Source organism: Pseudorca crassidens, chromosome 9 (assembly GCF_039906515.1).
Source record: "Pseudorca crassidens isolate mPseCra1 chromosome 9, mPseCra1.hap1, whole genome shotgun sequence".
NCBI lineage: Eukaryota > Metazoa > Chordata > Mammalia > Artiodactyla > Delphinidae > Pseudorca > Pseudorca crassidens.
The window spans coordinates 8,462,366-8,476,855 of record NC_090304.1 but is presented as its reverse complement, the minus strand read 5'-3'; the positions used below and the strand labels follow the sequence as shown (position 1 = coordinate 8,476,855).

Genomic DNA, 14,490 nt, shown 5'->3' with positions numbered 1-14,490 from the left:
GCCTGGGGAGGTGGGGCAGGGGCAGGGAGCTGCAATTTCCAGGGGTCAGAGTGGGCCTCACCGAGTAGATGGCATGCAAGTAAACACTTGTAAGAGGTGAAGGGAGCAGCCACACGGCTCTCTGCGGAAGAGCATTCAGGGCAGAGGGAAGAGCCAGTGCAAAGGCCCTGAGGCAGGAGCGGGCCAGGTCTGTTCCAGGAACTGCAGGGAGGTCAGTGTGGCTGACACAGAGTGGAGAGGGCCAGGCAGTCTGACAGGTGCCTGGAGACCCCGTGGGCCGTAGGAAGGAGGTGAGGCAGAATTTTGAGCAGAAGAAGGGTGATGACCTGACTTAGGACTTACAAGTCCCACACCTTTCTGTGATCCTTTGTCTTCCTAACTGAACGGCTAAAAATCCAGCTCCTCACGTGGTCTCTGAGGCCCCTGAGTCCTCTCCCGTCTCCCCTCCTCCTGGCTGGGCTCCGACCACTCCAGTCCTCGGAGTCTCCCCGAATGCCCCACGCTCTCCCTCACTCCAGGCTTCACCTGTGCTGTTCCCTCTGCCCAGCACACCCTTCCCACTGCTCTTCACCAGCTGCCTTCTACCCATCCCTTGGGTCCCAGTGCAGGCGCCACCTCCTGCAGGAGCCTCCCTGGTCCCCAAGCCTGGACACTGAGCCTGTACTCCTCACTCCGCCCCCAGCCCCCCTATTGCACAGACCACCCTGTGTCGTGCTGGTGCTCCTGTCTGCACTGCGAGCTTGAGGAAGCAGGGACCAGGCTCCTCTGGTGCCCGGCAGATGTGTCCAGGCACTTGGCTCAGAAGAGGGTCCTAGACCCCCAGTCCCCAGTGAATCCACCTCATTCTGTGAGGCCGCCAGGGTAGCTGTGACCTCCACAGGGAAGCTGGAGGAGAAGCAGGGGAGGGAGGGAGGGAGGGAGGGAAAGCATCTCTAAACACAAACAGGCTCCCCCCGCCCCCCCCCCCATCCCGCATCCTGGCCGGTCATCAACAGCTCTTAACGCCGCTCTTATTTATTCCTGACCTTCGAGGCCCCTTTTATTTTTCCCCTTTTAAAACCTGGCCTGGGCCCCGCCACCACTGCCGTAAGCACACCCTGGGATTTATCCGACGGCGCATTAACCCCTGACCCTAGCTCACCAATCGTACTGCCGCCTGCACAGACAGCGGGCAGCCCCGCCAGCCGGGGGGTGAGGGGCTGGGGCCGAGCGGCTGGTGTGGCCAGCCTGTGCCGGGCTGGCCGGGCACCGGGGCCATAGGGACTGTCGCCCCACCCCTCCTGCCGGCACCTGCTGACCTTGCCCTGCGTCCCTGGGGGCCGGGCCCACGCTGACTTCCAACGCCCTGCCCACCTGGCCTGCTGGAACCCCTGCTTCCTGGTAGTCTTTGACAACAGTGAACACACACGCACTCTCGTGGGCTTAACCGTTGGCGGAGCTCCGCCTGACTCGATGAGAACTTGTCCCGGCGGCAGAGCTGCCCTGCGAGGCTGCAGGGCAGAGCAGAGATGCTAATTTTGCCCTCACAGGTGAGGCCAAAGGGGCACAGGGCTGGCCGAGGGCCCGTGGGCGTCAGGGGCAGGGCTGGGCTTTCCCCACCACACCTGTGCCCCGGCCCCACAACGACCCGGTCCCAGGCCCAGGCCCAGTCCCTTTGAAACCTCAGGGGGCCCTCCAGCCCCCAGTTACAGACCAGGAGGCCTCTGCTCAGAGGGTGGGGACCTACCCCAGTCACCCAGTGCCGAAGCAGCCGGGCCTGCCAGCCTGGCTTCATCCACAGTGAGGACGAGGCCGGGCAAGGCCGATGGGGTGGGAGGCGGTAAAGAAGGGCAGAGATGGAGAGATGGGAACGGCGCACCATGGGGACGAGGGGAGCGCTGCGGGGAAGGCGCATGGCAGCCAGCTGGGCTCCGCGGGTGAAGGGGCCAGGAGGAGAGAAGCAGACCCCCAGACAACCCCCAGGCCGCAGGAAGGGTGTACTCACCGCCGCCGCCTCCGAGCAGGGAGCTGTTGGCTGCAAGAGAGAAAGACGAAGGCGGTCAGTCGGGGAGAGGCTGGTGGGGCATGCAGCTGCGTGGGGGGGGGGGGCGACGGGGGGCTGCCAGCCAGGCCTGAGGGCCAGCCCGGGTCTCTGGGCACAGGGTCACTGAAGCAGGGGCAGATAACCAGGAGGCGGAAGGGGCTGGGACTTCCTCTTCCGCTGAGGCTCCCAATGGGCCTGGGGCTGGTACTGCGGTGGGATTGGGAGGCAGCAGGGTCGGGTCCGCTCACCCCGGAAGCAGCTGCATGTGAGCTCTAGAGTGGCAGACGACCCTTGGCCGCACGTATCCTTCATTCACTCGTTCTTTCTTCCTTTTTTTTGGGGGGGGCTGCACAGTGCAGCATGCGGGATCTAAGTTCCCCGACCAGGGATCGAACCCGCATTCCCTGCATTGGGAGCACTGAGTCTTAACCACTGGACTGCCAGGGAAGTCCCTCACTCATTCCTTCTTCCCACAGGGTCTCCCGAGCCCCCCTGTGCCAGGCCTGGTGCAGAGATGTGGAGCTCACAGACTGTGGGAGACACAGCTGCAGCCACTAGGAGCAAACTGCATCGCTGCAGCCCTGGAAAGTGCCGCCGGGGGGTGAGGATTATGAACCAGGGCTGGGAGCCTCACGGACAACAGCACTCACGTGCGAGGTCAGGACCCCACCCAGGGCAGCGCAGGAAGGGCCCAGAGCACTGGGACTGGAACCGGACTGGAACAGATGGGTGACTTGTGAAGGTCAAGGAAGAGAGAGAGCTCCTTAGCTGCACCGGCCCCTGGTGCCCCGCACCCTCGACCAGAGCTGGACCGGCAGCTGCCGCGGCTGCCCCGTCCACCTCGCTCTGCCTGGCCAGCTGCCCTCTCCAGCCCCCCACGGGGTCGACGCAGGGGCAAAGTGAGGCTGGCAGCCTCTCCGTCAGAATGTGAGGGCTGTGCGGGTCAGCGCCCCCTCCCAGCCTGGGCTCCAGCTTCCGGCCACACAGCTGCCTTGTGTGAAGCACTGATGCTAATGAGTGCAAGTGATGGGCGAGACAGGGCAGGTGCGTTCCCCAGGCCCAGGTGTCGCCCGGTGGGGAGATGGTCAGCCGTGCCTCAGCCCCTCTGGCCCCAGGGGTCCTGGCTCCCAGGCGGGGCCTTCAGCTCCGACACCGCTGTGGCATCCCTCCCTGCCTTCCCAGGTCCTGTTGCAGCCCCTCTGTAAGAGGGGGACACGGAAAAGAGCCCAGGCCAGGAATGGGGGCCATTTCCAAGCTGGCCCGGCCGTAGGCCCCGGGTTGCTCTGCGGAGGCTGTGGACGCTGCTAAGCGGTGTCAGGTGGCTCTGAGTGGCTGGTCTCCCAGAGCTGACAGCTCTTCGCTTGGGGAATAATTAATTCCACAGCCCGAAAACCCAGGGCTGCAAGTTGCCACGTTACTTGCAAGATTAATACAAGCAGCTAATTAAGATGGAGAGGCGAGGAGCGGCTGGGCGCTCCCAGAGCGGAGCTGGGGGGCCGCGGGGAATGTGGGCGGAGGCGGGCTGAGCAGGCAGCGGAGGCAGCCAGAGCTGGAGCCCCGGGGGACGCGAGCAGGAGGTGGACCGCGCGGGACACCCAGCAGACATGGCAGGCCGCTGGGGGCTGGGCACGTCGCCAATGACTGAGGGAGGCTGTTTGCCGGGCACAGACTGACCCCATTTACTGTCATAACAAAGCCACAAGGGCAGTGCCATTGCTCCCACTTTACAGGTAAGAAAACCAAAGCTCAGAGGTTGAGCTGCGCGGCAGCAGGATTGGAACGGGATCTGTCTGACTCCAAAGCCAAGCCACAAAGCAGGCCAACCTCGAAGCAGACTGCCGAGGGACTGTTGGAGGGAGGCTTCCCCTGCCCCCCGCCCCCCAGGGCTGGGGCCCGCCTTCTCCACATCAGGCAGAGCACACAGTAGGCCCCTCGGATGCACTCTTGACCCTCCTCCCACCCCAGCAGGTTGGCTGCAAAGATGAGGGGTCGGACGTCTGGAGAGCTCTGCCCTGGAGCCAGCGCGGGAGACCCAGGCATCTTAGGTCGGCGTGGGTCCAGCTCCCGGCCCCCTTGGCTCCCACGGCAGTCCTGGCGGCTGTCGGAAGCTGCCCTCCACGGCCCTTCCCTGCCTCCCCCCATCACCTCTCTCTCTTAATTAACACCGGCCGCAAATGAGCCGGCTCCCGCTGGTGGAGAGCTCAGTGTCAAACGCACTGGCAGCGAGCCTCAAAGGGGCGGGAGGGGAGGGGCTCCGACCTGCTGTTTTGCAGGTCCCTTTGGAAGGAGATGCCAACAGCCACCTGCCCTGCACCCCCTAAACCCCACTGAGTGTGGCCCTGCCCGGGTGAGGGGACTGGGGTGGATTGGCCCGATGTCTCATCCAGGGGCTGAGGAGGGAGGTGAGCCTGGGGCAGAGGCTGAGCTGGGGGAAGGGGGGACCAGGTAGCCAGGTGGCATTACCTGCCACAGGTGGGAGAGGGAGGTGTGGCCCAGCACTGGGGGCTCAGACTCAAGCTGCACAGAGGACCTGGTCACCAGCCTGTCCCCAAGTTCAGCAGGTATCCCAGGAGGCCAGTCTGCAGTGTCCCCTTCCCCGAGCCCACCATGCCCGGCAGCCCCCTGGTGGGGCTCAGGGGGAAGGGCTGCAATCTGGTGGTCTAGAGCCCGTTCTCCTGCTCCTCTTTCCCTTAGGCCCCTGTTTGGCCCTCTCCCCAGGGGCCTGGACACCTGGCCACATGGTGCCCCCGTAGGGCTGCCCGAGGCACTCACAGTTGGGAGGATGGCCTGGAGGCTTGGGGGGGAACATGGAAAATGGGGAGCAGTACCAAAGATACCACAGGCGGTCCCCTGGGTGTACCGCCCAGCCTCCCATCCAAAGCAGGGCAGTTTCAGGCCTTCCTGCTCCCCAGCCCGGGCTGGCCCTTCCCACCTCACCTCACCCGCACGCTCCTCCCCTTTCTGCCCCCGCCGCCCCCATGCTCCCCTCAGTTTGGTTTGAGGCTCTAAATCACAACTGGTCATTCGTCCATTTTTCCAATGAGGAAACTGAGGCTCACGGCCTGACTGGTGAGGGGAGGAGAGGGGTTTGAACCAGGAGGGCTGGTTGTCACACCCATTTTCTTTCTTTTTTTTTTTTTTTTTGTGGTACGCGGGCCTCTCACTGTTGTGGCCTCTCCCGTTGCGGAGCACAGGCTCCGGATGTGCAGGCTCAGCGGCCATGGCTCACGGGCCCAGCCGCCCCGCAGCATGTGGGATCTTCCCGGACCGGGGCACGAACCCGTGTCTCCTGCATCGGCAGGCGGACTCTCAACCACTGCGCCACCAGGGAAGCCCCACACCCATTTTCGTAACCCCTGCACCCTCCCTCTGTCGGAAAGGGCCTCCTTGCTGAGGCGGGGTGATGGGCGAGCAAGACGTGGACTATCACTGGACCTCAGGTCCAAACCAGAGTCTGTAACACAGCCCCACCCAAAGGACCCAAACCTGCCCCAGCAAAGCAGGGTCATCAAGCCTGTGAGGGGGGACCCATGCCTGGCCCTAGGGTGAGCGGGGCTTGAGGCTTGTTCTGGCTTTGTGGCGGGCATAGGCTCCTGGGCCAGAGCGTGCGCCTCCGGGGCTGTGAGATGCCTGGTCCACGCCTGCCATCTGAGTTGGCTTGTCGGCCCCCACGCAGGGCGAGGTGGTCCAGCCCTGCCGCGGCCCCTGCCCGTGGACGTGCCTGTGCCGTGCTCTGTTGGACACGATTAACTGGCTAGGAGCCTCAGTGCTGCGCCTGTGACCTTGGGGTGGAAATGAGGTCCACCCCAGTCACTGCCAAATCCTCTGTCCGCTGACAGCAGCCCACCAGGCCAGGGGCTGGGGCTGGGGTGTGCTGGGGGCATCGCTCCCCGCCTCTCACAGGTATCCCAGGCCCCTGGGAAGAAGGGGCATCGCTCCCCGCCTCTCACAGGTATCCCAGGCCCCTGTGAGAAGGCCTCTGCCAGCCCTTCCCTGCCCCCGCACTGCTGCTCATGCAGTGCAGTCCCCCACCCCCATTTCTCCTTTGCCTACTCCGCACCTTTTCAAGCCTGGGGCACCTGGGGGGGAAGCCCCTCCCCCGACTCCCAGCACCTGTTGTCCTGTGGGTGGGGGAGAGCCGCTTCCCAGTTTGTGCCCCAGCTCCCGGCCCAGTTTAGGGGCTGGAATGTGGCCACTGCCTGGTGAAAGGGAGAGGGCCAGACCCGGAGTGCTTGGCCACTGTCACTTCAGGGGACCCAGCGGCCCCTCTGTCACTCTCTGCACAAAACATTTTAATTGGGGACTCCCCTGGTGGCTCAGTGGTTAAGAATCTGCCTGCCAATGCAGGGGACATGGGTTCGATCCCTGGTCCGGGAAGATCCCACACGCCACGGAGCAACTAAGCCTGTGCACCATAACTACTGAGCCCACATACCACAACTACTGAAGCCCATGCACCCTAGAGCCCGTGCTCCGCAACAAGAGAAGCCACCACAATGAGAAGCCCGTGCACTGCAATGAAGACCCAACGCAGCCAAAAATAAATAAATAAATAAATAAAGATAAATAAGTACTAGGGGGACTTCCCTGGTGGTGCAGTGGATAAGAATCCGCCTGCCAATGCAGGGGACACGGGTTCAAGCCCTGTTCCAGGAAGATCCCACATGCTGTGGAGCAACTAAGCCCCTGCACCACAACTACTGAGCCTGCGCTCTGGAGCCCACCAGCCACAACTACTGAGCCCACCTGCCACAACTACTGAAGCCCGCGTGCCTAAAGCCCACGCTCTGCAACAAGAGAAGCCACCGCAATGAGAAGCCCGCGCACCGCAATGAAGAGTAGCCCTGCTAACTGCAACTAGAGAGAGCCCGCGTGCAGCAATGAAGACCCAACGCAGCCAAAACTAAATGAATAAATTAAAAAAAATTTGTTTAAAAAAAATAAGTACTAGGGATGTAATATACAACTGATAAAAAAAAAATTTTACTTGGGTGCCAACTGTGTGCCAGGGGCCACCAAGGGTACCCAAGTTGAGTCGAGGAGAGTGTGTAAATGTCCAGGTGAGGAAGGTACCAGAGCTGGAGCAGCCTGGAGTCTGGGGGCTTCACAGAGGAGGCGGCAGCACACCTTGGAGGGAAGGAAGGACATGCAGGGAAATAAGTCTGAGCATTTCCCTGGTCGGGGGGCCACAGGGGTGCCTATGCTGGGGAAGGACAAGGTCAGCTTTGCCTGACTCTCCACAGGCCCAGGGAGGACCAAAGGGGCCAGAATGTGGTTGAACCAGGGCAGCAGCAGAACAGGGATGGAGGGAGGGGGAGGTGAGGGGAGAGGGCGGAGGGGAGGGGGACACACAGATACATCTTCCTCTTCTTTTCTTTTGGGGCCACACCCTCACAGCATGCGGGATCTTAGTTCCCGACCAGGGATCGAACCCCGGCCGTTGGCAGTGAGAGCACTGAGTCCTAACCACTGGACTGCCGGGGAATTCCCTCCTCTTCCTTTTCTGGTTGCTCCCACTGCACGCCCCCTCCTGCCCTGCCAGGCAGCACCTAAACAGAAGAGTAGCCCCCACTTTGAGGGCCCAGGCAGGGAGTAGTAGGCATGTACCTGGGGCCCATAATACTTTTAGGGACCATGAAAACGTTATTTCTTTTATTTATTTCTTTTTATGTATGTATGTATTTTTGTGCTTTTTATTTTATTTTTTATATTTATTTATTTATTTGGTTGTGCCAGGTCTTAGTTGTGGCAGGTGGGCTCCTTAGTTGCGGCTCGCCCACTCCTTTGTTGCGGCACATGGACTCCTTAGTTGAGGCATGTGAACTCATAGTTGCGGCATGTGGACTTCTTAGTTGAGGCGTGCAAACTCTTAGTTGCAGCACGCGTGTGGGATCTAGTTCCTTGACCAAGGATTGCACCTCGGCCCCCTGAATGGGGAGCGTGGAGCCTTAACCAATGTGCCACCAGGGAAGTCCCTAATTTCTTTTAAAATCAGAAGAAAAAGTGAACTTTTAGGTTGAAAACAAAAGTTATATATAATTTTAAGTATATATCAAATATATAATATATATAAAATGTTAAGAAATTTGTCTTTATGCCAACAAAGTCATACAATTAACTTTTATTTTTGTAGAGGAAGGGCCCACAGTGGCAGAAGGGCCTGGGCCTGGGCCAGGTAAGCCCTGTACTTGCATGAGCTCATTTAATCCTGACCTTGTGTGGAAGACACTATTACTAACCCATTTTACAGATGACAGAGCCGAGCCATGGAGAAGGATCTTCTCACTATGCAAATATGAACATCTCCTATGTTACCCCCAGCTTCCTGGTTAAAGGTCCAAAGCCCCCTTTTGCTCTCAGGATAAAGAACAAGCTGCCCCCATACCCCAGGCCCAGGACCCTGCTGACTCATCACCTTATCTCTGTCCTCTCTCCCCCCCATCTATCCCTCAGCCACACTCCAGGTCCTCAGACTTGCCCCATTTCCTCCGGTCCCAGGGCCTTTGCATGGGCTGGTCCCCTGCCTGGAGGAGACTCTCACCATCTCCGGCCCTGAGAGCCAGCAGTGTCTGGAGCTGGTCTCCCGCTACACCCTACCACGGGCCATGAATCACTGCCTCCAGCATCCTCACCTCCCAGGTGAGCGTCTACTTTGCTACCCTACCCCCCCAGCCCTGAGTGTCTCATCCACAGCCCGTCCCCAGCGCCCAGCACAGAGCCCAGTACACAGCAGGCACCCACTAACAATACACTGAACAAACCTGACAGGTTACGACTGTGCCCAGAGTCACTCAGCCAGGCCGCACGGGGTCCCCTGGCTCTGAAGGAGAGGCTCTCATCCACCAGGCCTCACAGAAGAGCCCACCCGGGGGCGCCCTAAGAGGCAGGATCTGGGGTGGGGGCCATGCAGGTGACAGGACTGGTTCAAGGGCAGTGACAGGAGGTGTTGTAGGAGCTGCCTAGGCTTCTCCCCGGCAGGGACTAACTCCTCCAGCCCGGGTGGGGGAGTGCCAAGGAGGGGGCAGTGGGCCGTGTGGGCCACCACAGAGGAGACTCGGTGACCCGAGGAAAGCGCTGAGCAGGTTACTGGGCCAGGGAGAAGCTGGGTGAGCGGGCACAGCAGTGACTGCGCAGCAGGCACAACCCCTGCGGGTGTTTCCGGAGGCTGCGGCTGCCACGTGGCCTCATCCTGGCCTCCGAGGCCTGAGAGGCTGCCAGCCAGGCTTGGGGTGGGGGGACTGCTCCCCCAAATCACCCCGCCCCTCTCCCTAGCCCCTTTCCTCCACCCTCCCCTGTAAGGCCAGATCTCAGCTTTCTATCATTTGACAAAGGCGCATCCAACCCCTGCATGTGCCAGGCTCTGGGACACAGACCAGCAAGGCCCTGCTGGCACAGATCTCATCATCAGGCAGGGAGACAGTCCAGAAACAGCCAGATAAACTTGAACAAGAATTACCATTAGCACCCGAGGCTGTGAAGTGGATAGAAGGGAGGAGAGAGTGGCAGGCAGGTGGGTAGGGGCTCACCTAGAAGGAGTCGAGGACCCGCTGAAAAGGAAGCTACTTGTGAGGAGCACAGGCCAGGCAGGGGCTGGCCTGTGCAAAGGCCCTGAGGCAGGAGCCCGCCTGGTGGGTTTGAAGCACAGCCAGGAGCCACTGTGGCTGAGGCAGAGTGAGTCGGGGAGAGAAGCAGGAGAGAAGGTCAGAGGGCAAAGGGGGCAGGAGGGGGACCAGGGGGCTACTGCACTTTCCAGGTGATCCCTTCCCAGACCTCCTCCTTGGTTCTCCCCCAGTGTCTGTGCATCCCCAAACAGCCCCTACCATTCCACTGCACCTGCCCCATTCCTGGCCTGCCTCTGCCTGGCCGAGCCCCCACTGCTCCCCTGTGTCCCAGAGTGTAGCACAGCGCCCGGCACCTATGAGGCGACGACTGACTGACGGCCCGCGCGATGGAATGGAATGGTGGCCCCAGCCCCACGGGGGGTTTGGGGGAGTGGGCTTTGTCCCCATGAAGTCCTCACCGTTTCCTCCCCGAGTTCCCACAGGCCTGCAGTGGGTGTCCACATTACTTGAGGGCGAGCCGTTTAAAACATGCTTTAGATTAGAAACGTCCCACAGATGGAATAAAATGTGAAATGTGCTTAATTTCTGAAGAGAAAACAAGAGGCTTCAAAGGCATCTCGAGCTGCCAGAGCAGTTGCCGCGTTTGACAAGCTCTGTCCCCCAGGCCAAGGTCACTGTCCTGTGAGGTGAGGCTGCCTGGTGGAAAGTGTGAGGCTTAATTAGACATTCCCCAGGCTTGGGGGGCCCTCACAGGGGGCAAGGGACTCACACTTATCGGCACCAGGCTATCAGACCTCTGCTGATCAGCTCAACATGTGTACACGTGTGTACACACACCCCTTCCCGCCCTGTTTACAGACGGGGAAACTGAGGCCTAGAGAGGCAAAGTGACTTGCCCAAGGCCACAGCCCTTATCGGAGGAGCCAACGTCCTCGTGCTTTGCAAGGTCTGGTCCTGTAACCCTCAGCTGTGACCCTGGGCCAGCTGCTCCACTCCCTGGGGCCTGAGTTTCCTCATCTGTGGGGTGGGGAGGTCAGTTAAGTGAAGGCCTTTGGGGCATGGATGATAAAGTTTAAAATGCCTCTAAAACTGTTACGGCAGGGCTTCCCTGGTGGCACAGTGGTTGAGAGTCCGCCTGCCGATGCAGGGGACGCGGGTTCGTGCCCCGGTCCGGGAAGATCCCACATGCCGCGGAGCGGCTGGGCCCGTGAGCCACGGCTGCTGAGCCTGCGCGTCCGGAGCCTGTGCTCCACAGCGGGAGAGGCCACAGCAGTGAGAGGCCCGCGTACCGCAAAAAATACCAAAAAAACAAAAAAACTGTTACGGCGTCATAGAGCTTCGTGACGGCATTGGGTGCAGGAGCTGGGGTCCCCAGCTCTTCCCAGTCAGCCAGGGAGAAGGGTGAGATCAGCCTGCTGACAGGCTGCATTAATAATAATAACAACAATAATAATGACAGCAGCTTCTTCTCATCAAGGTTTGTTCACCAGCCTCCCAGGGAGAGCCATGAGGACCTTACTGGATGCACCGCTCCATTTTACAGATGGGGAGACTGAGGCTCAGATAAGTGCCTGGCCCGAGGCCACACAGTGAGGGTGGTGGAGATAGAATTTCAATCCCATTGATCTGACTCTAGCCTGGACCACTCAGCATCCTGCTCAGCCAGATTTGGCTCTTTTGCCTCCAGGACCGAGCTCCTCACTCCATCTTCTCTGAGCAGAGCCCTGAGATTCTCCAAATCTGTTGGGAGTTGTGCCCAGCTGGGCTCCCTCTTCCAGAGTCTCCCCCTCGGCCTCCTCCTTCCCACTGGCCCTGTGCCAGGCCCCCCCTTCCTCGGCTGTCCTGAACCTCAGATGGGCCTCCCTCACTCCTGCCCCTTCACGCATGTCCATTCTGGTTCTGCAGTCCCCTCCCTGGTCTACCCCGGGCATCCCACCCCCATGCCTCTCCCTACAAAAGCTGCCCAGTCAGCCATTTAAGCTCAAAGCAGGTGACTTGGCTGCGGTTCCTGCTGGCCTAGGCCCCTCCTTTGTCCCCTCCTGCCTGGGTTCCTTGGGCTCTGCCCCTGGAGACCCAGCCTCCCAGCTGGTGGTCCCCAAGCTGGACCCCAAACTCTTGGATCCCATTCTCCAAGCCCCCTGGACACCTTCCACATATTGGTATTTTGTTTTGCAAGAAATTCATGTTCATTGCCCCAAATTGGATAATATACATAAAAAGCAAAGGAAAAGTGAGTCACCCATTAGCTCATTGCCCAGATTTGGCTAGCCCCCGTTCACATTTTCCTGGAGGAACTTTTAGACTTTAAACAAAAACAAAAAATAGTTAATAACACATTTATCGAGCAAGTTCTTTGTGCCAGGCGTTGGGCCAAGTATTTTCAGTGGATTCTTTCATTTTACCCTTCCCTCCCTGGAGAGCCTAATGACAGGTACTATTATTTTTCTCACTTTACAGATGAGGAAGTAGAGGCTCAGACAGGTTGCATGACTTGCTCAAGGGAGCCAGGCTTTGAATCAGGCCGTCCGATTTCTGAGGCAGTGCTGAGTCTGCAGTGCTGTGGGACCCTGGCTGCTGCCTGGGCCTCCCCTCCCCCAGGAGCCAGGGGTCCCAGCGCTCAGCGTACCCCCATTAGCATAACCACAAACATCCCTGAAACCCAATTACCAAGAGATGACTTGGGCCCCAGCCAGCCGGGCAGGCAGAGTCTCCAGCCACGCAGGAACGAGGGGCTGGGGCCCAAGGGAGCCCTGGCGGGTGGAAAAGTGGACGACGAGGGGGATATTTTCTGGGGGAGGGGCCTGGAGAGGCTGCTCGTCCACTGCTCCCGGGGTGGTGTGGGTGTGTCCCGCAGGTAGCCTTGACCCCCTGCTCAGCCCCAGCTGGAGAGGCCCCCCGACCCCTAAGGAAGGGTCACAGGTTCCTCTACCCCCAGCTTGCTGGGTGATCCCAGGCAGCCCCTTGCCCTCTCTGAGCTTCAGTTTTCTTCCTGAAAGGAGAGAACCGGGGCTAATGGAGCAGAAAATAAATGACGGTCTGGGAGGAGGAAAGTGCAGGTTCTGAACAGCAGGGCAGGTCTGGGGCTGCATTTCTAACTTCCCCATGAGGTCCAACCACCATCTTCTCCCACCTGGGCAGCTCCTCTGCTGGCCCTCGCCTTCCACTCTGTCCTATTCAGCAACCGGGGCTCCTTTGCTATTGAACACACACACACACACACACACACACACACACACACGGCCCCTTGACCTACCAACAGCCCCCAAAATAAAATGTCATAGAAGAGCTGAAGCCCTCCCCTCCCCCACAGAGGAACCCACCACCCTGAATCGGGCATGTATTTTCTTTAGAGTTTTACTATGTATACCCCTCAACAGGCTATTACCCAGGTATTCGTGTTTTAATTTTTTTGTGTGTATTTATTTAATTAATTAATTTTTGACCGCGCTGGGTCTTCATTGCTGCACGCGGGCTTTCTCTACTTGCGGTGAGCGGGGCTACTCTTTGTTGTGGTGCGCGGGCTTCTCATTGCGGTGGCTTCTCTTGTGGTGGAGCAGGGGCTCTAGACATGCGGGCTTTAGTAGTTGTGGCACACGGGCTCAGTTGCTCCGCGGCATGTGGGATCTTCCCGGACCAGGGCTCGAACCCGTGTCTCCTGCATTTGGCAGGCGGACTCTCAACCACTGTGCCACCAAGGAAGCCCATCGCGTCTTAGTTTCATATAAAGTGGAACTCCTGGGATTGGCTGCTACCCTTTGCGGTGGGGCTTGGGAGGCTTATCCCGGCAGGCCCAGGCTGCTCTGGTCCGTCTGCTTTCACCGCTATGTAATATTCCAGGCTGGGACTGTCCCACACTCTTCCACCCGTCCTCCCACTGACCATCAGTCAAGTGTGCCCAGTTTTGTCTCTTGCAAACCCAGCTGCAGTAGCATCTTGCACACGGCCCGTGAACCCATGTGCTGGAATTTGTCTCTTATACGCCTGGCAGTGAGACTGCTGGTTGTGGTATATGCACATCTTTAACTCTACTAGTTATTGCCAAATTGTTCTCCAAAGTGGTTGTTCAGATGATCGTTTTAAAATATAAATTAAATCATGTCACTTCCCTGCCTAAAACTCTCAAAGAGCTTCCTATTACACTTAGAATAAAATCCATACTCCCCTCCACAAACGCATGGCTGCATGACACGCTCCATTCTCCCCAGTTTCCTGGACTTCTTTTTTTTTTTCCTGGACTTCTTTCTCTTCCTCAGATAGGTCTGGCTCTTTCATGCCCCAGGGCCTTTGCACATACTGCTCCCTCTGCCTGGCACACTCTTCTTCCATCTCTTTCCAAACTGTCTCCTGTTCATCCTTCAGGTCTTCAATGAAAATGTCACCTCCACTGAAAGTCCTCCCCGGAAGTGCCTTCCACCCTGTTCCCCATCACCCTGTTTATTTCCTTCAGAGGCCACGTCATGGTCCTGTAGTGATCTCGTCCTCTCATTTATTTGCTGGTTTATTACCAGCATGGCAGCCTGTGGAAGAGGGCCTGGTCTGCTTTGGTCATTCCTGTGCTCCGGAGGCCAGCACGGCCGGCACTGAAGCTCTGCTCTCAGTGACATTCATTCATTCAACAGATGTGGATTAAGCTCCATCTGGTTGAAATGTCCAGAGGGGAGTGAGCCCGAGTTGAGGGCAGAGGGGTAGCCAGGCCCGTGGGGCCCTGAGCCTTCTCCCACGGCCGTGGGGAGCTATGGCAGGTGCTAGAGTGAGGGAGAGGCAGGGTCAGGCTTGCACTTCAGAAGGCAGCTCCTCAGAGCCGAGGGGGAGCAAATTGAAGGGAGTGGACCTGGAAGTAGGGGCTGGAGGGACGGTGGTGGCCGAGGATGGGTTGATGGAGGGCCAGGAAGAGAGGCGATGCTA

General features: G+C 59.1%; 1 protein-coding gene across 2 annotated transcripts in view; it reads right to left on the bottom strand.

Moving 5' to 3' along the window:
- Positions 1-14,490, bottom strand: part of MACROD1 (mono-ADP ribosylhydrolase 1) — a 152,287-nt gene that overhangs the window by 12,737 nt on the left and 125,060 nt on the right. Inside the window, exon 4 of one of the 2 annotated variants that reach the window (XM_067748610.1) lies at positions 1,985-2,014. The exons of the other annotated variant lie outside the window; for it this stretch is intronic. Within the exon in view, the coding sequence (XP_067604711.1) occupies positions 1,985-2,014 (30 nt within the window). The remainder of the gene's footprint in view (positions 1-1,984; positions 2,015-14,490) is intronic. 2 annotated transcript variants of the gene reach the window in all.